This window comes from Pecten maximus, chromosome 11 (genome assembly GCF_902652985.1).
Source record: "Pecten maximus chromosome 11, xPecMax1.1, whole genome shotgun sequence".
NCBI classification, from domain to species: domain Eukaryota; kingdom Metazoa; phylum Mollusca; class Bivalvia; order Pectinida; family Pectinidae; genus Pecten; species Pecten maximus.
In genome coordinates, this window is record NC_047025.1 from 19,804,655 (window position 1) to 19,831,870 (window position 27,216).

Sequence of the window (27,216 nt, forward strand, 5' to 3'; positions counted from 1 at the left end):
ACATCACTGACGAGTCCTAGAAGGAGGAAACAGCTGTAGGATGTCCCTAGGATAACCGACGAGTCCTAGAAAGGTAAAACTGATGTATTATGTCCCTAACATCAGTGACGAATCCTAGAATAACACAGTTGTATGGTGTCCCTAACATCAGTGACGAGTCCTAGAACGCCAACGGTATCATGTTCCAAACATCACTGTCAAGTTCTGGAATAAAAAAAACCGGTATGACGTCCGTAGGATCATCGAGACCTTGAAGGATAAATCAACTGTATGATATCCCTAAAATCAGTGACGAGTCGTAGAAGGACAGCTGTATTATGTCCCTGACATTACGGTTGAGTTCTGGAATAAAACAGTGGTATGATGTCCATGACATCACTGACGAATTCTAGGATAAAACAGATGCATGATATCCCTAGCATCACTGATGACCCTAGGAGGCTAAAACAGCTGTATGATGTCCCTAGCATCACTGATGACCCTAGGAGGCTAAAACAGCTGTACGATGTCCCTAACATCAGTGACGAATCATAGAACGATGAAGTTTTATGTTTATTATTCGCATTAACTTTATCTATTCCTAACTTCACATTTAAAGGTGTCATTAACTGATATTGCCTTTAATTTGTACAATTCTTAAATATGACACAACACATAACCATCGGATTAACAAATGTAAAATATGTCTTACTGGTAAGAAGTAAATCCTAAAAAAGTTTATATACGCTTCAATGTGAATCAATTAGTTACATTAGTGTAAGCTATGGAGTCATTAACAAGCTTAAGCATTGTACAATAGCCACAACCTCAGTCTATTTGTGTTAGTTCCAAACTCGGTTATAAAGCTCAAAAGACATTTCGTTTTGAAGAAAAATATACTTTATGTATACATTGCCTGTGAAACAATCCCTTATGATCCGTGAAATAAACATCCTTTTTATTTCAGTTTCTTTTCCACATACGATGTAAGTTGGTTGCTACATTTACACTGTTGAATTGCCTTCAAGAATTCGTCCGGTAGTCTGATACCAAAGCTGATGGCGTGCCGAGACAGGCGGTATTTATCTAGCATCTTCCCCTTCTTGTCTTGTTCGCTGAGGTCCATGCTCTGTATGTAGTAGACATCTCCCTCAGAGAGTTTGAGAGCAATCACCAAGTCTTGCCATTCTGATCCAAGCATCGTCGACATACTCAGGAGCGACACCTCAGAAAACAGACCTACATAAAATAATTTATAAATATATCTATATCATGTTGAGTCACACGACTAATATCACAAGTTTCACGAGAATATCTAATGACAGCTCACTAGTTCCATTGGAAACCATTATAGCCAGTCGCTAGGACTGTAGGAAAATGCCCACTAGGCTGAGCTAATAAGGTGACCTTCTACTCTCTACTTTTACACTAAACATCGTGAAACGAGCATGTCCTCTTTCATTGATGCTGAAGAAGAATGCAATAACCATAGTTGAAATTGTCAATTAAATTTGCATTTAAGATTTCCGGTACGTATACTATCGCATTAAGTTAAATATATGGCTATTTAATTCAGCGGTTAGTAACATTTACCGACCGAAAGAACAGAAAGGCGCCATTCAATAACAATGATACAGACTAAAAAATGAAATACCTTTGTTCATGTACAGGGTCACAAACTGGCGAGCTTCTGCACACCAATGGTATTCTCGTACGGCGTTTAGAATGATCTCGATCTAAAAAGTTACAGAAACAGCTGTGTAGTTTTGGTACTTATACACACTGTGCATATTAATAAAGTAGTATGTTATTTATCAAAAAAGAACGCTTACAAGATCACACGACATACGATAGGTCAAGGAACTGTGATGAAGAGGCATCTGGATGGAAACAGCAGACTAAATGTAACGTTTCCAAGTATTGCGATGACTAATGAAGACCGACTTCCTGCAAATGAGCGGCTACAGTCGCGATCGTCTTTTCTGCCATTATGGACATACAAATTGGATATACCAGGCCAGATTTCCAAATGGCAAACACGCACATGTGGTCAATTATAACTTCATATTTTTGTATATTATGCAGTTACAAATATACAATAGAGACTATCCATATCATAACGAAACTGTAATTCTAACTCAAAATCGATAAAGAGAGGACAAACACTAACGAAAAATATAGATCTGTAAAAAAAAAAAAAAAAAAAGGGAATAAGACCAGGGGCTCCGAGAAATTAAGCGTCTCTGCTTTAACAACCACACCAGCCATTCAAATTAAAACGGATCACAGGTAATACATATACCTTTTTCTCCTTTTCGTCCTGATTTTGATTAGCCCATATGAATATTGCGGTCTCCAATCTGACCTCGTTTGTGTCGCTTTTGCACTGTCTCTCCACGCGCTGCTCTATTTCTTTCACAACAGCTGGAGTATCCACACCAGCAAATATGTCATGAGTTTCCTGTCTATCCGCCACCTTTGTCCCGATAAATTTTGCAAGTGCCTGGACTAAATGAGACATTTTTTAAGATATCAAATAATTAGAACATATAAAAACAATTAACAAATGATTCCTTAAAGAAGAAGATGATGTGCATCATACTTACTATCCCCGTTCATTGACAGGTGCGACAGGTACCGCTTGCTGGTCTGCAATAGAGCATTGGACAGAAACGTGTATTTCAATATTGATAAGGATTATATATAAAATCACAAGAAAGTGGTAGGTTTACATTGGGCTAAGGGCTTGGAAACGTGAACTTAGCTTTTAACGAAAGTGAAAACCAACGACTGACAGGACATTCTCACTGTCCTGTTCCCGTTAAGGAATGATGTTTTCAAGATAGTGGTCAATCATCATCACCGAAAATAGTAGTGCATCTTAAGCTACGAAACCACATATTTATGATAAGATTTGACTGCGGCAAGTACAAAGTCTCACTCGGAAATACTTAAACTGTATGTTACAACTGTGGCTGTTTGTTTTATCAACAACTTCGAATCCTTCACAAGAGTAGACATCATTAAAAGCGGATATCATCAGGGAGTCTTTCTGAGAAAAGATATAAACATTAGGCTATTTTATTCACCTAATATGAACAATCACGCACTGCGAACCACGCATTAAAGCCGAGTTTAACAGTTCGCCAAATTTTGCGAAGGATTCACGGTTGAACAGCATCCGATAAATGTTGCAATATAAATTTTACAGTTTCTGAGTCCGAGACTTTGTACTTTACTTTTGTTGGCCAAAGGTTCTACCAAATATGTAAACTGCACAAACTGTTTCCGAATCACATGGACTCGTTGGATTAAATGAAGAGAATTGTTTTGTTAAATTTTCAAAATAGTCATTCCGTGAATAGGACATAACTATAAATGGCAGAAAGAGGCATTAGTTGTTGTTAACCAAATTTCTCAAATTAGAGAAATCACATTATAAACATAAAATATGTTATAGACAGTAAATAACTGACCTTCATCCAGACTAGTTCCACGGAGTCCGTCCTCTCCTTAAGAGGTTTATTATCCTTAATACGGTAATGTAAAAGACCCCGATATCTGTCGTCATCCATCTGGTCCTCCGATTTCTTGTCCACGACGTAGATATTCAGGTTGGCTTTACAGACGTCTTTGTGGGTTTTGAATGGAAGTTTTACCACCTCCCCTTGTGGAATCCGTCTACCACTGTATTCAATACCGATATTCCCCGACATGTATAATTCTACCGTGTCGCCATCCATGACATCAAAGTCGGCTAATTCCATTGGACCTCGGGTATAGCCTTGTTTCTTCAGTCTACTGATTTCCAGTGCTGCTTTGTTGGCCGGAAGTACGTGAAGAAATGTTTCAGCCTGATAATCTTCGGATTTATGTCTACAAATAAGTGTTGCCTTTGTTGCAAATGTTCCTCTTCCAAACTCGTCGGCTATTCTTTCAATATCTTTCTCTGATGAGTCCTTAGAAACTGTCAGGGAAACCAGACTGGAAATGTGCAACATGAACAAACTGTCAGACGGGAAAGGTCTACCGGAAATCAAGCACAAATACTGTTTATAAAGCTGTAATTAATTTGAGGTATTTTCTAATCTTGCATAAACATGCAGTTTTACAGTGCTATGTACTAATTTGACATTATTCTACATTAATTAATTCCACATTTATATAAAAAAAAAAAAAAAAAAAATAAGACTATAGCTTACTCAAAATGTCTGTGTCCTGCCTGCAAAGTACAGCCTAAATCCTGGTGGAGTTTTGCAAAGCGTTTCGGATCAATAACTCTCCAGTTCTCGCCATCTTCACGGAAAACCATCACCGATCGCCATTGTTCTGTGGACAATGATAATCAAGGTATGGTTTTTGTTCGTGATTTTACTTGTCTGTCAGATACCCGATCTTAACATTACACATGCATCTCAAACAATCTGTGTTAGGGGAGATAATTCTTAAAACCATGTCCGACAAGAGACGTCATTAATTATGAACACCCACTACAGACCTTGATAATTTCATATACCTTTCGAAATCCTGACTTAAGAAGACATTGCAAACGATACAAAAACTTGCATCCACTATAGTCTGTTTTGGATCATAAACATATTGTATATATCACTCTAGGTTGTATCACTATTGTCGTTTAGGAATAATTAATATTGTATGTTTATATATCACTATAGTCCATATCACAATAGTATGTTAGGGTTCATAAACATTTCATATATATCTATAGTCTGTTAGGATCATAAACACTGTATATATAACTATAATCTGTATCACTAGTGTGTTAGTGATCAAAACATTGTATAAATGACTATAGTCTGTATCATTATAGTCTGTTAGGGATCATAAACATTATGTATAATTAAAGTCTGTTAGGATAATAAACATTATACACTAAAGTCTGTATCACTATATTCTGTTAAGGTATATCACCATAGTCTTTTAGGGATAATAATCATTGCTTATATTACTATAGCAACTTTGTTGTATGAACATGGTATTTGTAAATCACATGAAAATATTTTTTCTACATTTTTATTATTGCCTATGTAGACTATTGTAACATGTTTGTACGGGGTACCTCTACAGTTTGGAGGAAGTCTGACTTCAGTACCCGTATAAGAAGCATGGTAAATTCACGCGATGTATTAATTAATAAACCGTATTGATATACAATCATGGTTTCAAATATTACCTAATTATACTATACGAATCACTACCTTCTACTACGGCGGTCCCTCGCTTCTCCTGGACGACTTCTCGGATTCTTTCCGCCACGTCCTTATTTCCTGATTTGTCAAGGCATTCCAGGACTTTCTCAGCAGCTGATGGTTTTTCAAGGATCATTTCTATAAGGTGCTTTATTCTCTTGTCTCTTGTCTTGAGATTCTGGAATATTAACCCAACTTACGTAAGGTTCTTTGCATTAATTGTCTACGTCTTTAGCAACATATTCTTAATTATAGCTTGTAAACGTAACATTATTCTGGAATTATAAAACCATGTATCAATAGTTGAGTCATACAAATCACTGGCCAATATAATCACTTGTTTTCGTATATATAGCGTCTGTGCTAAATTTATTGGGAAAACATCGCATTCGTATTCTCCATGTGCAATATATTCCATTCATCTTAGTTTAGTTTAAACAATATTTTATCAACATTCAAGTACTCACACACAACATCACAATACAAATCATATTTACATATAGGATTGGAAAACAAGCTAAAAGCTTATACTAATTCCATTCCATTCATCTTGGACATGGCGACTGCAAGCAATCTGATAAATCAAGGAATTGTTAAGTGAAGTATGGATATATATTAACATTTGATCTGCATCCTCCCATAGCGATACATATAGGTTGCAATATGTGCTGTGAGACTAAACATCGTTCAATCACATGACCACTATTGTGGCGTCATCTCCATGAACTTCAGAAGCTGACTTCAGAAGAGTGATAAACCGTTAGACGGCAATTATCAACACACGGAAATTGCCATGCTGCGTAAGAACGATGATATCCTTATACATTATCATGAACAAAATTGTAAATATAATAAAACATTAAATTTTGGACCGTCATAATATGCTTTGATATTGTCTGGAAATAAAATTATACATTATGTAACAAATTCAATTAACCCTATTTTTGATTACATATTACAGAATCCAATTAGCAGCAACTAATTAAGGTTATACTTTGTTATCGTTTGTTTCCTTTGTGTTAATCACGCCCTCTGTCTGTAGGTGTTGACGAAACGTATCCAACCGGAAGTTAGCAAGGCCTTCATCAGATGCGAAACACTGGTTGGCGGCCGTCACTAAAACCATCTTGTCCTTAAAGTGCGATGAAACTTCGGAAACTGAGAAACGGAATAAATTAATCAAAGGTCAAAATACTTGTAGTACATGTACATAAATCTGTCATGAAATTATCTAACCTGAATTTAACGAATTCTATTATATTTACGTTATTTAACAAGTATGTGATTAACAAATCCATTACTTATTGATACGCGTCCTTTGTCTATTGTGTTGTAATAGAAATTTAGTGAATTTTTGGCCTGATTCATTATTTTACGTGGGAACTGACAACTACTAACTGTAGATTAATTTGTTTCAACTTTGTATCACAATTGTGTTTGTTTTCTCTAACAAAGCAAAATCTTATTTCTTGATACATTACAACAATCATGGTAAACCTTATGGAAAAAGCTGTTATGTCTTTCTCGCTTGAAGACATTATAAATACAATAAACTATGAGAGTGGTTAATTCTGATGTGTTATATCATATATATATCATATATCATCATACGAAACAATTCCTAATTGTACTATATAACAGACCCCTACGTATGCTGATAACAATAAAGGAACTGCATTACTGACGTTTTTCGGGGGATATTTTGACATCGATGTCTTTTGTTGTTTGATCGATACAATCCACCTCGACACGCATTTGTGCACCCAAAAAATTGCTGGGACTCCTTTGCTGTTCATTGTCCTTCGAGACCTGAAGCAGTTAAAACCAAAGCCTTCGTGTTATAGTCATTGTCATCAATGCATCTTTTGTTGCCAAATAGACATAGGAATTCAATGTCATAAAAAATCCAAGATGATTACTAAAGTAAACACCGATAATGAACACAGCCCCCACCCCACACCCCAATCCATCCCGCCCAAATAATCATTAGATTTGAGGTTTCATATTAAGTTTAGCCTTTTTCGGTTTCCCCAATTGCTTAGAATTGAATTGAGTTGATACCAGTTGCCCCAATCGACCATATAGCGTGATGGAGTGGGTGATCGATCCTACCCGATTCAGTTAGAATAAATGGCTATCTAATATACACAATATTACTACAGTGCTATAACGACAGGCAATACGAACATAATGTTTAAGTTGTTATTCTACAGTGGAATAACAACATGCTTTCAGAACATAATGTTTAAGTTGTTATTGTACAGTGCTATAACGACAGGCTGTCAGAACATCATGTTTCTATTGTAATACATCAATAACAAAAACTCGATATCATTCATCAAGACGGGAAAATGTTGATATGTTGTTTTTGGAATAAAATGACGTTTTCTCTTACCCTTAAATTGATTTTGTCATTTCCAAAGTTTGGTGGAATTTGAACATGCATGCAGTCTGCCTTGAAGGAGACGCCGTTTTTGTCAACAACTATGGTCCTTTTCTTTAGCACAGAGGAGACGATAAGTTTGAATGATTCAAAACTTGGGACCTTTGTTCCGATGTAATCGACACTTTTCTGTAAACACGTTATAGATAAGTTTATAAATAAATAAGGTATAAATTTAACATGCCTCACAAACATTACAAGTAAGAATAGACGCCTTAAACTGCGTAAATCAACTAAATGAAAATTGTGTACTCTTTAGTTAGATATAAATGTATGTACACGAACCGGGAATGCATCTATTTTTCGTTCGTTAAGTACTTCCGGGTACTCCCATTTTCCGTTGTCGATTGAGATCTTGACCTCTGGTTCACGGTTAGCCCCAGTGGTCAAGTAAGGCACGTATACTTCCATGGGTTCCTAGGGTATAAATAAACAATTATTATCACAAGTGAATGATCCTTTGTTTCGAAAAAATGACATTAGTTTGGGGACAAATAAAGGCGATATTTGCTTTTCCTTTTTTCAGCGTAAAAAACAAATATATATGTATATAATTATTATGTAATTAACGAGTTCATCGCCCCGGAAAAAAACTTTGAAAACAAAATTGGCTCTAATAAACAACCACACATAAGTACAAATAAAAATAACGGTAGTAGTGAGAAACCTCCATATGTAGTATTGTATTTCTTTTGGTAAAAAAATGATTATGTTCACAGAAAGAGGGCCACAATCTGTTGGAAGTTATCGGACAGTTATGGTAATGTGTTAGTAAGGAGGAAATGATACCTTACCTGTAGGTCGAGTGGACTATAACTGTTGTAGCTGACCTTGGTCGGACTCGACGCCTGTTGCTCATACGGCGTGGATAGCCAGTCTGCTACACCCGTATGTCCTTCCATGTTGGTACAACGAAGTGATGATGGGGTAAAACTTCCATCCATGGCATACACCACACACAACACGTCCGTGTTGGCAAATCTTTCGCTGTTTGATCTGTCTTTCAACCTGTAAGTATTTCATTTGCGCACGGCATTATTTAAGAACAATTATGCAACTGAAATGGAATATTCAGCAATCAGATATGCAATATGTTTAGTGTAGTAAAATATCGAAGCGATCATTTTTGCATTTTGATAATAAACAAATAACCAGCAAATCCTGTAATAATAATACCATGGTCTTTAAATATAGATTTGATTGAGGACTTCTGAATAACCTACAAGAAACTACTGTGACATCGCCACGCAAATCTAATGAAGGTCAAATCTGGTTGACGTCATATTCTCTCTTGGAACTACGAGGAAAGATTGATATGTTGTGAGCATCGCATTGAAGGAGGTACCCAGGGATGTTCTTTTTAAGTCCTACTGTTCTCTGACTATTTAGGGCGTGTTCCCAAGGACTGGTCTCAGTTGGTTTGTTTATATCGGTGAGATAGCACTCTTAATTAAAGAAGACAAGCGGCCTTTGCAAAATGGACAAAATCGGTGAAAGAGCAGTGATCCAATGTTTGCGTAAAAAGTTTAACGCCTTAGGAGATCCATAATGATATGGTAGCAACACTAGGGAAAGACGCCCCTTCATATGCCACAGTGACTGTGGCTTTAAATTGTGAGCATCCGCCTTATTCCCATGATCTCACTCCATCCGACTTTCATCTATTTCCAAAACTGAAAACAGCTATTTCAGGCACCCACTTTCAGTCCGAAGATGGCGTCATCCATGCAGTGGGTGACGTTTTGAACTGCCAAGAAAAGGAGTTCTATAAAAGTTGCATTGAAGCCCTTAAACACCACTGTCAAAAGTGTATAGATACTGAAGGGGAATATGTTGACTTTAATACAATATGTCCGGCAAAATTCAAATCCTTCAATTTGAGGCTCACAACATATCAATCAGCCCTCGTAGGATGGTGACAACGGAACCGCTAGGCAAATTAGTAAGCATCGAACACGTCACCCTTCATATTATATGACCCCAAAACATCCCCGTGGTTTTCATTAACTTGCATTTCTGAAACGTTGTATTGTTAGAATTTTGCGTAAGTAGTCAAATTCTAGTTTCTACGGGAAAAAATTTTCATATTGAAATTAGATGAAAAGAATACAGATATATGAAATAGATAATGAAATGTGTGTGTGTTTTTTTTTTTTTTTTTTTTACTTTTACTATAACCTTTTGTCTTTGATATTATCAAATAAAACTTTGCTATTGGCCAGAATAGATTCTAACGTAAGATAATGAAGTCATACAGAAATGCTACTTACACAAGAGGTTTCCAATTAGCTGGATTTCTTCGTCTGTTTTCCTCCTCTATACGCTTCCTCTCCTCTTCTTCTGCTCGTTCTCTTTCTCTCTTCTGCTTTTCTTCTCGTTGTTGTCGTTCGTGTTCATTTTCTAAGGTGTCACCATAGCCTTTCAGATCATCTTGTAAGTTTTTTATTTCCTCGGAGTCAATTCCTTCATACGATCGAACCTTCTCGCACAAATGCTCCATTTTCCCCAAGAACGATTCCAGGTTTTGCATTTGTTTAAGGTTTTCGGCCTCCTCTTCCATATGCCTTGCAATCATTTCATTGTCTTGGCTATTTGGTGATAGAAATAAGATATACATTAGGTTCCCCCTTCTTGAGCAATGCTAGTTCTAAGTTGATGTAAAGCAGATTGTTATAATATGAAATAAGTCATTCAACCCCGAATATACATAACAGTGATACATTTCAATAATCCGGTAATTACATGTATCTAAAAAAACAACAACATTCAGCTGATATCTTGCCAAGATAAAGCGAAATTATGATTATTGACATTTTTGTCCAACACGCAATTTCGCCAGCCAATGGTGTTCAATACGATACTCTCATTCCCCCCAAGGGTGTTCAATACGATACTCTCATTTCCCCCAAGGGTGTTCAATACGATACTCTCATTTCCCCCAAGGGTGTTCAAAACTATACTCTCCTTTTTCCCAAGAGTATTCAATACGATACCCTCCTTTTTCCCACGGGTGTTCAATACGATACTCTCCTTTACAAGGAAAAGGGAGAGTTTCGTATTGAACACCCTTGGCTGGCGAAGTTGTCCAACACGAGGTCCAAGGAAAACAGAATATCAAAAACAACTTATCAATATAAGTGGTGAGCACAGTATACGTCATATATATACCTGCTTCCATAATCTAATAAATCACTCCAAAAACCACGGCTTATATGCATGGCAAGATATGGCGAAATGATAAATCACAGTAGTATCCTAAATGTGGACAAAACACAAAATCTTCAAATTAGCAAGAAAAAAAATCAGTACACGAAGAGAATACCCATGATGTATTACGGAAATGCGCTGATATAGGCATAACGAAAGGTTGTCCAGGTGAATTTGGACAAAAAGACACCATCTCTTTTGACGTGTGTATGTTTTATAATGACATTAACACATTAGTACATTGCAAATACGTTTACAGAGTGGTTCCCTATCTTTCAACTTCACTATTATTACATTATATAACATCTCGTAAAAATGGACACAACACACGTACCCTTTTTCATCTGGCGTGGCTAGGTTGCCTCCATATGACGGTAACATATATTGTGGCTCGCCATAGCTTTTGGTCGGAACTGCAACCGGCAATAGATAGAAATCAAATAACAACCCGTTATTTCTTTAAGTCTGTAACTTTTTTTTCAATTTACAATATTGCTATGTGAACTTTAATGTTGATGAAGGAAAGTTATTTGAATAAACGTCTATAGTTAAATCCAAGTTAGCATGCAAGAGTTTCCTATTGCGATATAACTCCAAAGATCTAAATGAGCAGGGATAACATGGACATACATATCATCAATTGAATGTCATAGATCAATAACAAGGACACAACCACGTCAAAAGGCAAGCCTGTTTATCAGCTTCTCGAGAAAGATTAACCGGCACGGGTCGGCGCTCCCTACTCGTGTCGGTTAGTATTTGTCAAAAGGCTGAGAAACGGACCAGTCTGTGCTGTCGCGGTTGTGTCCCTTAGATAGGACACTGTGCACTTATTACTCCTGATGGCATGTAACGAGCCTCCCTAATGATGTTCATTGAGGTAGTCACGAACTACTACAATGATACTCCAGCTCAAAATGACTAAGGGTTCTTATAGAGCGATAACCCAAGCAAACTATCAATCTTACCTAGTTTGTTAACAAGTCCAGACATCTTCTGTACATTCTCTATTAAGGAAGATTTCACTTGGGATTTTATGGCGGATACTTCTTTTCCAACCTCATCTACATATTCTTGAACCTTAGTGACCCCTTCCTTAGTCCGGGTAGTGAGGTCACTCATACGTGTCCGGTGCTGCTGAATGACATCAAATGATGAGTCGGCGAGAGGTTGGCCAATCACACTCCATTCTCGAGAAAGTCCTTTCAGTGTGTCGATAGCAGGGATGTCTCGTTTTGTTCCCATCGTAATCGGTATTCTTTTCTGTTGTTTTATAACATAACAAAAAAATGTCAAAACGTGTCAAGTACATTTCCGCCACAAATGTAGGTAACTACACCACAACCAAACTATTCCTTACAATACAACACTATCTAACTACACCACAACCAAGCTATTCCTAACAATACAACACTATCTAACTACACCACAACCAAGCTATTCCTAACAATACAACAGTACCTAACTACACCACAACCAAGCTATTCCTAACAATACAACACTATCTATCTACACCACAACCAAGCTATTCCTAACAATACAACAGTAGCTAACTACACCACAACCAAGCTATTCCTAACAATACAACACTATCTAACTACACAACAAGCAAACTATTCCAAGCAATACAACAGTAGCTAACTACACCACAACCAAGCTATTCCTAACAATACAACACTATCTAACTACACCACAACCAAGCTATTCCTAACAATACACCACTATCTAACTACACCACAACCAAGCTATTCCTAACAATACAACACTATCTAACTACACCACAACCAAGCTATTCCTAACAATACAACACTATCTAACTACACCACAACCAAGCTATTCCTAACAATACAACACTATCTAACTACACCACAACCAAGCTATTCCTAACAATACAACACTATCTATCTACACCACGACCAAGCTATTCCTAACAATACAACAGTACCTAACTACACCACAACCAAGCTATTCCTAACAATACAACAGTATCTAACTACACCACAACCAAGCTATTCCTAACAATACAACACTATCTAACTACACAACAAGCAAACTATTCCAAACAATACAACACTATCTAACTACACCACAACCAAGCTATTCCTAACAATACAACAGTATCTAACTACACCACAACCAAGCTATTCCTAACAATACAACACTATCTAACTACACAACAAGCAAACTATTCCAAACAATACAACACTATCTAACTACACCACAACCAAGCTATTCCCAACAATACAACAGTATCTATCTACACCACAACCAAGCTATTCCTAACAATACAACAGTAGCTAAATATACCACAACCAAACTATTCCTAACAATACAACTGAAAAGTGCAAAATACTATAAAAGGTTGTGCTCATTGTGTTGATACAGTATATGTTCAATGATATTGATTAGAAAGATTATTTATCTATTTACAAGAATTTAGATAAATACATACATCAATATTGTGAACCGGTGCCACTATTTATTAGAAATTAACGTGTTTCCACATGCTACTTTAAAGGACTGTTCAAAAGGCACACAAGACAACGCGAAACAGTAGGCACATTAGCTAAACATATAATGTTAAGATATGAGAGTTTTTTTTCGGTTTGAAATTTTAAATGTAAAGAAGCAAAGTTCTGTGATTTTTACCCGATTGCTGAATGTATAACCTTAGACAACTGCCTTTATTTATCAGTAACTTGATGGTATGACGTGACCCGGTTGGACGCGTACGTATTCATATATGTAAATATTGTCGGACTTCTTTCCGGAAACCACGTGCAGTGTTTACAAGCAAGCGTCATGTCTATTATCCTTATCAACATCAGTTATCCATTTCATAAATACTAAGACAATTGTAAAATAGGAAAGTTGGTACGTTTAAGGTGTCTGTCAACGGCTTTTGTTATGCCTGGGTCAATTTAATGTCATCATCATTGTATGGAAAGCCGTATGGGACCCCCGACTCCGTTCAAGATTTTTAACTAAGAAATAATAACACTTGCGCGGAAAATGAAAAGCCGTGTAAGATTGGCGTACCGTTGAAGATAAGCCGTTGAAGATTTTACCGTTAAAGATTTGTGCCGCGGAAGATTTGCCGCGGAAGATATGCTGTAGCTGTGTAGAACTGCCGCGGAAGGTTTACCGTTGAAGATTTACCGTTGAAGATTTACAGTTGAGTTAGATATATATCACTCGGCCATACTCGGTAGTTAAAGATTTTTGCCGTGTATGATTTACCGTTAAAGTTTGTATTACCGTTGAAGATTTTGCCGTTAAAGTTTTTACCGTTGAAGATTTAGCCGTTAAAGATTTTTGCCGTGTAAGATTTACTGTTGAAGTTATTAACGCTGAAGATTTTAGCCGTGTAAGATTTGCCGCAGAAGTTATGCTGTAGCTGTAGAATTGCCGCAGAAGATTTACCGTGGAAGATTTACCGTAGAAGATTTACAGTTGAGTTATATATATCACTCGGCTATACTCGGCAGATTTTTGCCGTGTATGATTTACCGTTAAAGTTTGTATTACCGTTGAAGATTTTGCCGTCAAAGAATTTTGCCGTGTAAGATTTGCCGTTAAAGATTTTACCGTTGAAGATTTTGCCGCTAAAGATTTTTGCCGTGTAAGATTTACCGTTGAAGATTTTTGCCGTAGAAGATTTACCGTTGAAGATTTAGTTCACACAGAAGGTACGTATCATGCGCATGCGCAATGACCCTTTATTAATGACTTAGATAATACAAAATAACAGAGACCTACATGTTTATAACTGTCTATTAAAGGTCTCTGATAATAATAACACTGAGAGTGATTTATCAAACATGAATCTAATTGATATTTGTTAAATGTTATTTATTTGTCTCAATATGTGAAGATTAAATGATTTTAGACACAATTAAACAGGTTAAAGTTGTCTATAGGTTGGTTTTCTGAAAAGCAGGTCAAATTACCCCCCACACTTCTGGGGTTGTGTATGTACACGCTGAGATACAGGGCACAGCATGGGCCCATCTGGACAACTGATCTATATGCAAAAATTCATTCTGATAACGAGGTCGGTCAGCCTCCTACGTCACAGGTTCACTGCTGCCGAGACGACAGTTAAGCTGATAGTATAACTAACGTTAGAAATACCCAAATGTGTGTCACATTAAATCACTATTTACACAATATCTACCATTGCAACGGTTTTGTAATGTGGGAATAATTTACATTAATATATTGGTACTCCAGTGATGATCCCGTTATTCATTAAACAATGTGTATTCAATTCAACTTTATTCCATAAGTTTTACAACTTATTGGATAAAATAGTATATAAAATTAATGGATAAAGGCATCCACTCTTACATGTTTTATAATTCAATAAGCTAATTTGTCAGATTTGTTACAGGGAAACAGAGATATAATCATTAAAAATGAATATATATTTCAAACTACTGCATTTTTATCAAATCTTTATCTTGCAAAATTAAGAAATGGATATTTTTATGTTAATATTACGTTAGGAAAGGGTAAAACATGTTCTTAAAAGTGTATAAAATCTTATCAATTTATGCCAAAATGTACGGACGTCGGACCACGTGACCACCTAGCTCATTAAAATTTTTCAGCCAGCAGCAATATCCCCCTACTGGCATAAAATAGATAAACAGCTTTGTAAGGCGAGGTGGAAACCTGTGTCAGCCAACATTTATGGGGTCGGTCTAACAGAAAATGGAAAAATACCCTATGTGTCCAAAACCCTTTAATTCAAAATAGATTATTTTGATTGCAATTTTATACCGAGAATAAGACCATATCGACTAAAACAATAGGTGCATGATCCATGATTGATAAATAATTTATTTGCTTGACTATACCATTAAACCATGGTGTACATTTTTCAAACTCTGCTCCACCCCATAAATCACTCCAAAGTCAATAAAGTTAGATCAGTGCCTCTCATCCACAGGACGGACATCCCCCAGGAAGGGGGTGATCATGAACCTTTGATAGTACAAGAAATAAATAAAGGAGGAGTGTGGTGTGTAATAGGATGCATATTTCGTTACACATCTAACGTCTAACAAAAGCTGTCTGACCAATCACAAGTAGTCATTTGGTTGTCCAGGCTTACCATTGGCTATCTAATCTTCACAGTAAAATTTATGTGACAGGTCAGCAACCCAAACCTGGCTGGTGTGAGGAGGGGCGCAGGTCTGTGTAATTTGCAACATGATACCCTCCCCCATCATGATAACTGTGAATTAGAAGTGTGCTTACATTACCTATCTATGAAAAACAAAACAAACATGTCATATACACATTGTAGTTCAATATTATTGTTTAGGGTATATTGATGTAAAACTAAGAAAAAAATAATTTGAATGCGTATTATGTCTCAAAAAATAATTATTTATGTGATGTATATAATTATCTTCTGTTAGATTTCACTCAAAACTTGTATTAAAGACGTAATATAATAAAATACTGTGGAGAAATTATACTATGCTATGCTCCAAAACATGTTTATTTTTTAATACAGTTCATATTATACTTTGTAAAGTGTGATACAATCGTGAGAGTGACAGAGTGCAAAATTGGAAATTAATTAGTTTTAAGGCCGTATTGTTTTATCTGAAAACAAACCAGGCTAGCCCAGCTCCAGTATCCTGGCTGGTATGTGTTTGTCACCACTAGGGCATAGTAAGGAGATAGTTTAGGTCACTTGAGGTCAGTTTAAACAGCCCTAGTGAGATCATGACCCTGAGTAATATGTCATTTGATTAAATAGTTAAATTAAATTAATGATTTTTAGTTTCTTGCATTCATATCTATCAAGACAGAGGTGTTTGTCCATAAACACATTTAGGGCTTGTCTCTACTCTACAATGTAGATCACAGGGACAAGTGCGTGTTCCCCTACAGTGTAAATTAGACCTTAGGGAGCTAGCTGTTGTAGCCCTGCCCGGACAAAATTAATTGATACTGTCAATTGTCCAGATAACACCAACATACACAAATTGCACCGAATCTCGGCTTTTAATATCGTTTTCGAAGGATTCGAAGCTATATGTATCCCGTTCATTTACAAGTATTTTTCTTTACAAAATCTCTCATTATCGACACGCAATATTGTCTAAACCATCGCGCCAAAAAGGAAGTCATCGAACTATATTGCAGGAAAGATCAAGCAGTACCAGTGAATAATATTCAAAGGTAAGTTCTGATATTTTTTTTTATTATTATTAAAAGTGTAAGGATTATATTGGGATTATGAATAAATAAACTTGTTGGAATTCTGTTAAGTGTAAAAGTTTATAGTCTGAGAGTTAGAGAGCAAGCCGTTCAGAAAATTACAAGGTGTAACCGTGTTGAGTTTGACCAAATGGGGAGTAGACAAATTAAAGGTTGATCCAGTATGAAGGTACGCCAGATTGAGAAGATGTAACCGAAGTGGGAGAGATGGATTCACGTTTGGACAACTATTTGCATATGTCCAAACGTGTCCGGGCAGGGCTACAACAGCTAGCTCCCTAAGGTCTAATTTACACTGTAAGGGAACACGCACTTGTCCCTGTGATCTACATTGTAGAGTAGAGACAAGCCCTAAATGTGTTTATGGACAAACACCTCTGTCTTGATAGATATGAATGCAAGAAACTAAAAATCATTAATTTAATTTAACTATTTAATCAAATGACATATTACTCAGGGTCATGATCTCACTAGGGCTGTTTAAACTGACCTCAAGTGACCTAAACTATCTCCTTACTATGCCCTAGTGGTGACAAACACATACCAGCCAGGATACTGGAGCTGGGCTAGCCTGGTTTGTTTTCAGATAAAACAATACGGCCTTAAAACTAATTAATTTCCAATTTTGCACTCTGTCACTCTCACGATTGTATCACACTTTACAAAGTATAATATGAACTGTATTAAAAAATAAACATGTTTTGGAGCATAGCATAGTATAATTTCTCCACAGTATTTTATTATATTACGTCTTTAATACAAGTTTTGAGTGAAATCTAACAGAAGATAATTATATACATCACATAAATAATTATTTTTTGAGACATAATACGCATTCAAATTATTTTTTTCTTAGTTTTACATCAATATACCCTAAACAATAATATTGAACTACAATGTGTATATGACATGTTTGTTTTGTTTTTCATAGATAGGTAATGTAAGCACACTTCTAATTCACAGTTATCATGATGGGGGAGGGTATCATGTTGCAAATTACACAGACCTGCGCCCCTCCTCACACCAGCCAGGTTTGGGTTGCTGACCTGTCACATAAATTTTACTGTGAAGATTAGATAGCCAATGGTAAGCCTGGACAACCAAATGACTACTTGTGATTGGTCAGACAGCTTTTGTTAGACGTTAGATGTGTAACGAAATATGCATCCTATTACACACCACACTCCTCCTTTATTTATTTCTTGTACTATCAAAGGTTCATGATCACCCCCTTCCTGGGGGATGTCCGTCCTGTGGATGAGAGGCACTGATCTAACTTTATTGACTTTGGAGTGATTTATGGGGTGGAGCAGAGTTTGAAAAATGTACACCATGGTTTAATGGTATAGTCAAGCAAATAAATTATTTATCAATCATGGATCATGCACCTATTGTTTTAGTCGATATGGTCTTATTCTCGGTATAAAATTGCAATCAAAATAATCTATTTTGAATTAAAGGGTTTTGGACACATAGGGTATTTTTCCATTTTCTGTTAGACCGACCCCATAAATGTTGGCTGACACAGGTTTCCACCTCGCCTTACAAAGCTGTTTATCTATTTTATGCCAGTAGGGGGATATTGCTGCTGGCTGAAAAATTTTAATGAGCTAGGTGGTCACGTGGTCCGACGTCCGTACATTTTGGCATAAATTGATAAGATTTTATACACTTTTAAGAACATGTTTTACCCTTTCCTAACGTAATATTAACATAAAAATATCCATTTCTTAATTTTGCAAGATAAAGATTTGATAAAAATGCAGTAGTTTGAAATATATATTCATTTTTAATGATTATATCTCTGTTTCCCTGTAACAAATCTGACAAATTAGCTTATTGAATTATAAAACATGTAAGAGTGGATGCCTTTATCCATTAATTTTATATACTATTTTATCCAATAAGTTGTAAAACTTATGGAATAAAGTTGAATTGAATACACATTGTTTAATGAATAACGGGATCATCACTGGAGTACCAATATATTAATGTAAATTATTCCCACATTACAAAACCGTTGCAATGGTAGATATTGTGTAAATAGTGATTTAATGTGACACACATTTGGGTATTTCTAACGTTAGTTATACTATCAGCTTAACTGTCGTCTCGGCAGCAGTGAACCTGTGACGTAGGAGGCTGACCGACCTCGTTATCAGAATGAATTTTTGCATATAGATCAGTTGTCCAGATGGGCCCATGCTGTGCCCTGTATCTCAGCGTGTACATACACAACCCCAGAAGTGTGGGGGGTAATTTGACCTGCTTTTCAGAAAACCAACCTATAGACAACTTTAACCTGTTTAATTGTGTCTAAAATCATTTAATCTTCACATATTGAGACCAATAAATAACATTTAACAAATATCAATTAGATTCATGTTTGATAAATCACTCTCAGTGTTATTATTATCAGAGACCTTTAATAGACAGTTATAAACATGTAGGTCTCTGTTATTTTGTATTATCTAAGTCATTAATAAAGGGTCATTGCGCATGCGCATGATACGTACCTTCTGTGTGAACTAAATCTTCAACGGTAAATCTTCTGCGGCAAAAATCTTCAACGGTAAATCTTACACGGCAAAAATCTTTAGCGGCAAAATCTTCAACGGTAAAATCTTTAACGGCAAATCTTACACGGCAAAATTCTTTGACGGCAAAATCTTCAACGGTAATACAAACTTTAACGGTAAATCATACACGGCAAAAATCTGCCGAGTATAGCCGAGTGATATATATAACTCAACTGTAAATCTTCTACGGTAAATCTTCCACGGTAAATCTTCTGCGGCAATTCTACAGCTACAGCATAACTTCTGCGGCAAATCTTACACGGCTAAAATCTTCAGCGTTAATAACTTCAACAGTAAATCTTACACGGCAAAAATCTTTAACGGCTAAATCTTCAACGGTAAAAACTTTAACGGCAAAATCTTCAACGGTAATACAAACTTTAACGGTAAATCATACACGGCAAAAATCTTTAACTACCGAGTATGGCCGAGTGATATATATCTAACTCAACTGTAAATCTTCAACGGTAAATCTTCAACGGTAAATCTTCCGCGGCAGTTCTACACAGCTACAGCATATCTTCCGCGGCAAATCTTCCGCGGCACAAATCTTTAACGGTAAAATCTTCAACGGCTTATCTTCAACGGTACGCCAATCTTACACGGCTTTTCATTTTCCGCGCAAGTGTTATTATTTCTTAGTTAAAAATCTTGAACGGAGTCGGGGGTCCCATACGGCTTTCCATATCATTGAGATAAATGTTTGTATCTGAATTCTTGATCGCAGTAATCGTTAAAAGAATATATTGTACATATAAGAAGTAACCTTTTACTTTATTTATTTAATCTGTCGGTAGATTGTTTGTAAACGGTTCGCGTTTTACGCAATTTACCTCCATTGGATGTATGGTCTCATAGCCTATACAAACTGAAATGTTAATGCTTAATGAAGCACTCGCTTGTTGACGAGAAGTTATAAAACACTCTGTGACTGTGTTTATTTCCATTAGAATTATCATAATATATCACGGTTTTAGAGGCAATCGAATAAACCTCGTAAAGTGTCATCAAAACAGATATTTGAGCATTAAACTTGGTCACGTAATATTATATATTTGTCTGTGAAGCTCTGGCATTTAAATCGACCCTAGTGACCAATCGAGACCGTTTCATGTTCATATTCTATTTTTAATATATTCATCTACTGCACAAAGACCTGGCGACAGTTGTCAGTTGCTGCAATATCGGGAACACGGTCCGCTGTGTCGGGGATATTAACAGACGTGTGTAAACATTACCCATGCTATATGAATGAGTTGCTTTATGTACAACTTCCTGGTTCAAATGGACAAAGCAGATGTTTTAGGAGAGTGCATGCTGTATTTTTTGTAACTAGTGTTTTTTTCTTAAATCCTCTAGATTTGTCTGTTATTACACATATACATTCTACAATATCTACACAGGAGTGATATTATTTGACCGGTTCATGGACTTACACCGCAGTCGTCGATATCATAAGTCAATGTTCAATTCACAATTACTACCTTTGATAAACTTCACTGGGTTTAAATAAAATACATTCTCTCCGACAGTATCCTCAAAAGACAGTCTCTATGACATGAAATTGAACAAGTTGCACTAGTGTTAACAACTTCGCTAGTCAAATAGTCCAAGAGTCCCATACGATACTCCCCCTTTGAAAAGGAGGGTATCGTATTGAACAATACAACTGAAAAGTGCAACATACAAAACCGTTACGAGAATGAAACCTAATCCGAAAATACTATAAAATTATGAGCTCATTGTATTGATACAGTATATGTTTATTGATATTGATTATAAAGATTATTTATCTATTTACAAGAATTTAGATAAATACATATTACGTCAATATTGTGAATCGGTGTCACTATTTATTAGAAATATACGTGTTTCCACATGTTACTTCAAAGGACTGTTCAAAAGGCACACAAGACAACGTCAGACAATAGGCAAAAGTAAAACACACTGTGTTTAGTTAACTTTTTGATTTAGCTAAACATATAATATTATGATTGAGAGCTTTTTTTCGGGTTGAAATTTTAAATGTAAAGAAGCAAAGTTCTGTGATTTTTACCCGATTGCTGAATATCGCATGTCGAGGTGTTTCTGAATTTATAACGTTGGACAACTGACTTCATTTATCAGTAACTTGATGGTATGACGTGACCCGGTTGGACGCGTACGTATTCATATATGTAAATATTGTCGGACTTCTTTCCGGAAACCACGTGCAGTGTTTACAAGCAAGCGTCATGTCTATTATCCTTATCAACATCAGTTATCCATTTCATAAATACTAAGACAATTGTAAAATAGGAAGGTTGGTACGTTTAAGGTGTCTGTCAACGGCTTTTGTTATGCCTGGGTCAATTTAATGTCAACATCATTGAGATAAATGTTTGTATCTGAACTCTTGATCGCAGTAATCGTTAAAAGAATATATTGTACATATAAGAAGTAACCTTTTACTTTATTTATTTAATCAGTCGGTAGATTGTTTGTAACGGTTCGCGTTTTACGCAATTTACCTCCATTGAATGTATGGTCTCATAGCCTATACAAACTGAAATGTTAATGCTTAATGAAGCACTCGCTTGTTGACGAGAAGTTATAAAACACTCTGTGACTGTGTTTATTTCCATTAGAATTATCATAATATATAACGGTTGTAGAGGGAATCGAATAAACGTCGTCAAGTGTCATCAAAACAGATATTTGAGCATTAAACTTGGTCACGTAATATATATTTGTCTGTGAAGCTCTGGCATTTAAATCGACTCTAGTGACCAATCGAGACCGTTTCATGTTCATATTCTATTTTTAATATATGCATCTACTGCACATAGACCTGGCGACAGTTGTCAGTTGCTACAATATCGGGAACACGGTCCGCTGTGTCGGGGATATTAACAGACGTGTGTAAACATTACCCATGCTATATGAACGAGTCGCTTTATGTACAACTTCCTGGTTCAAATGGACAAAGCAGATGTTTTAGGAGAGTGAATGTTGTATTTTTTGTAACTAGTGTTTTTTCTTAAATCCTCTAGATTTGTCTGTTATTACACATGTACATTCTACAATATTTACACAGTAGCGATATTATTTGACCGGTTCATGGACTTACACCGCAGTCGTCGATATCATAAGTCAATGTTCAATTCACAATTACTACCTTTGAGAAACTTCACTGGGTTTAAATAAAATACATTCTCTCCGACAGTATCCTCAAAAGACAGTCTCTATGACATGAAATTGAACAAGTTGCACTAGTGTTAACAACTTCGCTAGTCAAATAGTCCAAGAGTCCCATACGATACTCCCCCTTTGAAAAGGAGAGTATCGTATTGAACAATACAACTGAAAAGTGCAACATACAAAACCGTTACGAGAATGAAACCTAATCCGAAAATACTATATAAAAGTATGAGCTCATTGTATTGATACAGTATATGTTTATTGATATTGATTATAAAGATTATTTATCTATTTACAAGAATTTAGATAAATACATATTACGTCAATATTGTGAATCGGTGTCACTATTTATTAGAAATATACGTGTTTCCACATGTTACTTCAAAGGACTGTTCAAAAGGCAAACAAGACAACGTCTGACAATAGGCAAAAGTAAAACACACTGTGTTTAGTTAACTTTTTGATTTAGCTAAACATATAATATTATGATTTAGAGGTTTTTTTTCGGTTTGAAATTTTAAATGTAAAGAAGCAAAGTTCTGTGATTTTTACCCGTTTGCTGAATGTCGCATGTCGAGGTGTTTCTGAATTTATAACCTTAGACAACTGACTTTATTTATCAGTAACTTGATGGTATGACGCGTACGTGACCCGGTTGGACGCGTACGTATTCATATATGTAAATATTGTCGGACTTCTTTCCGGAAACCACGTGCAGTGTTTACAAACAAGCGTCTTATCAACATCAGTTATCCATTTCATAAATACTAAGACAATTGTAAAATAGGAAAGTTGGTACGTTTAAGGTGTCTGTCAGCGGCTTTTGTTATGCCTGGATCAATTTAATGTCAACATAATTGAGATAAATGTTTGTATCTGAATTCTTGATCGCTGTAATCGTTAAAAGAATATATTGTACATATAAGAAGTAACCTTTTACTTTATTTATTTAATCTGTCGGTAGCTTGCTCGTAAACGGTTCGCGATTTACGCAATTTACCTCCATTGGATGTATGGTCTCATAGCCTATACAAACTGAAATGTTGATGCTTAATGAAGCACTCGCTTGTTGACGAGAAGTTATAAAACACTGTGTGACTGTGTTTATTTCCATTAGAATTATCATAATATATCACGGTTGTAGAGGGAATCGAATACACCTTGTCAAGTGACATATTATATTTTTAATATATTCATCTACCTGACGACAGTTGTCAGTTGCTACAACTCGAGTTTAGACAGTATATATATCGGGAACACGGTCCGCTGTGTCGGGGATATTAACAGACGTGTGTAAACATTACCCATGCTATATGAATGGGTCGCTAAGATATGTACAACTTCCTGGTTCAAAGGGACAACCAGATGTTTCAGGAGAGTGCATTTTGTATTTTTTGTTACTCGTCTTTTTTTCTCTTATTTTCTCTATATTTGTCATTGCACATGTACATTCCACAATATTTACACAGTAGCGATATCATTGGACCGGTTCATGGACTTACACGAAACTTCACTGGGTTTAAATACTTAAAAGACAGTCTCTATGGCATGAAGTTGTGGTAGTGTTATCAACTTCGCTAGCCAAAAGTTAGTTTAATAGTCCAATAGTCCGGACTATAGATATTCCCCCTTTGAAAAGGAGAGTATCGTATTGAACACTCTGGGCTAGCACAGTTGTAGTGTTATAGATGGTATACGTTGTTCAGTTGACAGAACGTACTTTTAGATTCAGTCGGTTGAGCATGCGCAGAAGATAATCACACTAGAGACCTCGTTTATTTGAAGAACTACAAAGCTTTATGGCGCAGTTTTATATATTTTTTCAGCACATGTGTCACGTGTGTCTGGGCTTATAATCATTACTACAGTGTATGTGTGAATTAAGTCAGTAAATAAGCCTGGCCGTGCAGTATAGAAATCAATTAAAATTCACAAATAAGCCCGGTGTTATTAATGTGAATTACAAGTCAGTGACAAGTTTTCCCTGACATTAATGAACTTAATTAGAACTCATAGATAAGCCTGGTAATATATTTTACCACCAGTGTGAAGTAAAAGTCTTTGACAGGTTTAGTCTTACATATGGAAATTTGAATTAAGAAATGACTTACAAATCGATGACAGGTTTGGACTTACATTAATGAAATTCATTTGAAGTCACATATAAGCCAATATCTAACTTAATTGTGACTTACAAGTCGGTGACAGGTTTGGACTCACATTAATGAAATTCATTAGAAGTCACAAATAAGTCATATCTAACTTAATTGTGACTTACAAGTCGGTGACAGGTTTGGACTCACATTAATGAAATTTATTAGAAGTCACATATAAGCCAATATCTAACTTAATTGTGACTTACAAGTCAGTGACAGGTTTGGACTCACATTAATGAAATTCATTAGAAGTCACAAATAAGTCATATCTAACTTAATTGTGACTTACAAGTCGGTGACCGACTCACATTAATGAAATTCATTAGAAGTCACAAATAAGTCATATCTAACATAATTGTGACTTACAAGTCGGTGACAGATTTGGACTCACGTTAATGAAATTCATTAGAAGTCACAAATAAGTCATATCTAACCTAATTGTGACTTACAAGTCGATGACAGGTTTGGACTTACATTCATGAAGTTCACTAGAAGTCACAAATAAGTCATATCTAACTTAATTGTGACTTACAAGTCGGTGACCGACTTACATTACTGAAATTCATTAGAAGTCACAAATAAGCATAGTGTTATATAACTCAAGTGTGAAGCAGAAATGAGTGATATGTTTCATTACTGAAATGTGAATTTTAGAAGTCACAAACAAGTGTGGATTACAACCCGGTAAATTAAACTGGTGTTATATTACTATATTTTTGAATGAAAACTAAATAATTAACTAGGCCTGTCCTTGATTTACGGGTTCTGGGAATCAGGCTTTATCTGGTCTCCTTTTACCGTTAGTCTGACTTCAAAATACATTGTAGGTAATAATATGTTTTAAAGAATGTATTCGTGAAAAGCTTTCAGGCGAGATGAAAGTTTTAAAAAGTATTTGTACATACACATTTAAACTGATCCGAAACCAGTTTATACATGTTTCCAAAAGAGCCCGTTTTCAATAATTTTGATTCAGTATGTCTAATTAACCGATTAAAACAGATGAACAAGCCAAATATACATGCAGTTTTTTACGAGCATTAGTATTTACTTGAATCACATGACCTTACCTTGAACGTTTCAAGAGTCTAAGTGGTGTCAACAGACGTTGGTCTCACGAAGTGGACGACGGGTTTGATACCGACTATGGAGGCTATATTCCGACCACATAAAAAAAGCTGTTGTGCAATACAGCGAATCCGGTGATCGCTAACATTGAGCCTCGTTATCAATATCTTTACACTAATTGAAATACGTTCATTTAGAGTAGACACTCGATGTTATGTCATCTGAATTGTAAATGAAGGGACAGAACTTCAAGTGTGAGGTTCCATCTATGTCAGTTCGAAACTGACGTCAACACTAGCGGAACGATTGTTATATCAAGGCTATAGCAAGGTGTGGCGTCCGTCGTCAGTCCGTCGTCCGTCAGTCATATTTCCCTCCCGTTACCATTTCAATATACCTACCTGGTAGTATTAAATATTAACCGAGGGTGCTGATTTTTTCATATCATATCTCATTACTACCGCAGCGATAATCAGAAGAGTGGGATTGGATTATAATTCTCTTGATAACAGAAAAGTCTGACTTTTTGAACGCTGTTATTGTTAATGAAAATAATATCATCAATTCAAGCATAAACCTTTAATTTTGCTTAGTTTATCAGTCGGTAAATTATTCATATCGGCGGACATACATTTGTGTATTTGCATGCACCCCTCTTCACTAATGATTTTCCCTCGTCAAAGTGATCACATCTGTCCAATATAATAGACGAGCAAGAGCGAGATATTAACAATGGTCGGTGTTTCTGAATCTATAACCTTAGACAACTGACTTTATTTATCAATAACTTGATACATATGTAGTACATCGTGACTCTGTCTGACGCGTATGAATATAAGTAAATACTGGGGGACTTCTTTCCGGAAACCACGTTCACTGTTTACAAACAAACACCATGCCTTATATACATAATTGTTAGTACATATAAACATCGGCTATTTCTATTTCATAGATATTAAGGCAATTGTAAACTTGGAAAGCTGTCAACGGCTTTTGCAAAAGGATGTGTTGTGACTGGATATATCTGATGTTTACATAACTCGGAGCCCAGAGCAAACACGATACATGTTTGTGTCTGACTTTTTGAACGCTGTAATCATTAAAATAATATAGTGTAAGATAAAAGGAGTAAACATTGTTTATTTTAACAGTCG

At 35.9% G+C, this 27,216-nt stretch overlaps 1 protein-coding gene across 1 annotated transcript; it reads right to left on the minus strand.

The window, feature by feature from the left end:
• Nucleotides 1-68: 68 nt before the first annotated feature.
• On the minus strand, nt 69-26,156 carry LOC117337733. The gene is made up of 16 exons (XM_033898832.1): nt 26,065-26,156; nt 11,808-12,102; nt 11,174-11,252; nt 9,903-10,220; nt 8,427-8,640; nt 7,918-8,049; nt 7,585-7,761; nt 6,875-6,998; nt 6,184-6,347; nt 5,199-5,367; nt 4,182-4,308; nt 3,456-3,963; nt 2,586-2,628; nt 2,282-2,487; nt 1,634-1,715; nt 69-1,218 (listed from the first exon to the last, which is right to left on the minus strand). Exons 2-16 carry the CDS (start codon nt 12,082-12,084, stop codon nt 938-940), a joined length of 2,901 nt encoding a protein of 966 aa, XP_033754723.1. The 5' UTR covers nt 12,085-12,102; nt 26,065-26,156; the 3' UTR covers nt 69-937.
• Nucleotides 26,157-27,216: the final 1,060 nt, after the last annotated feature.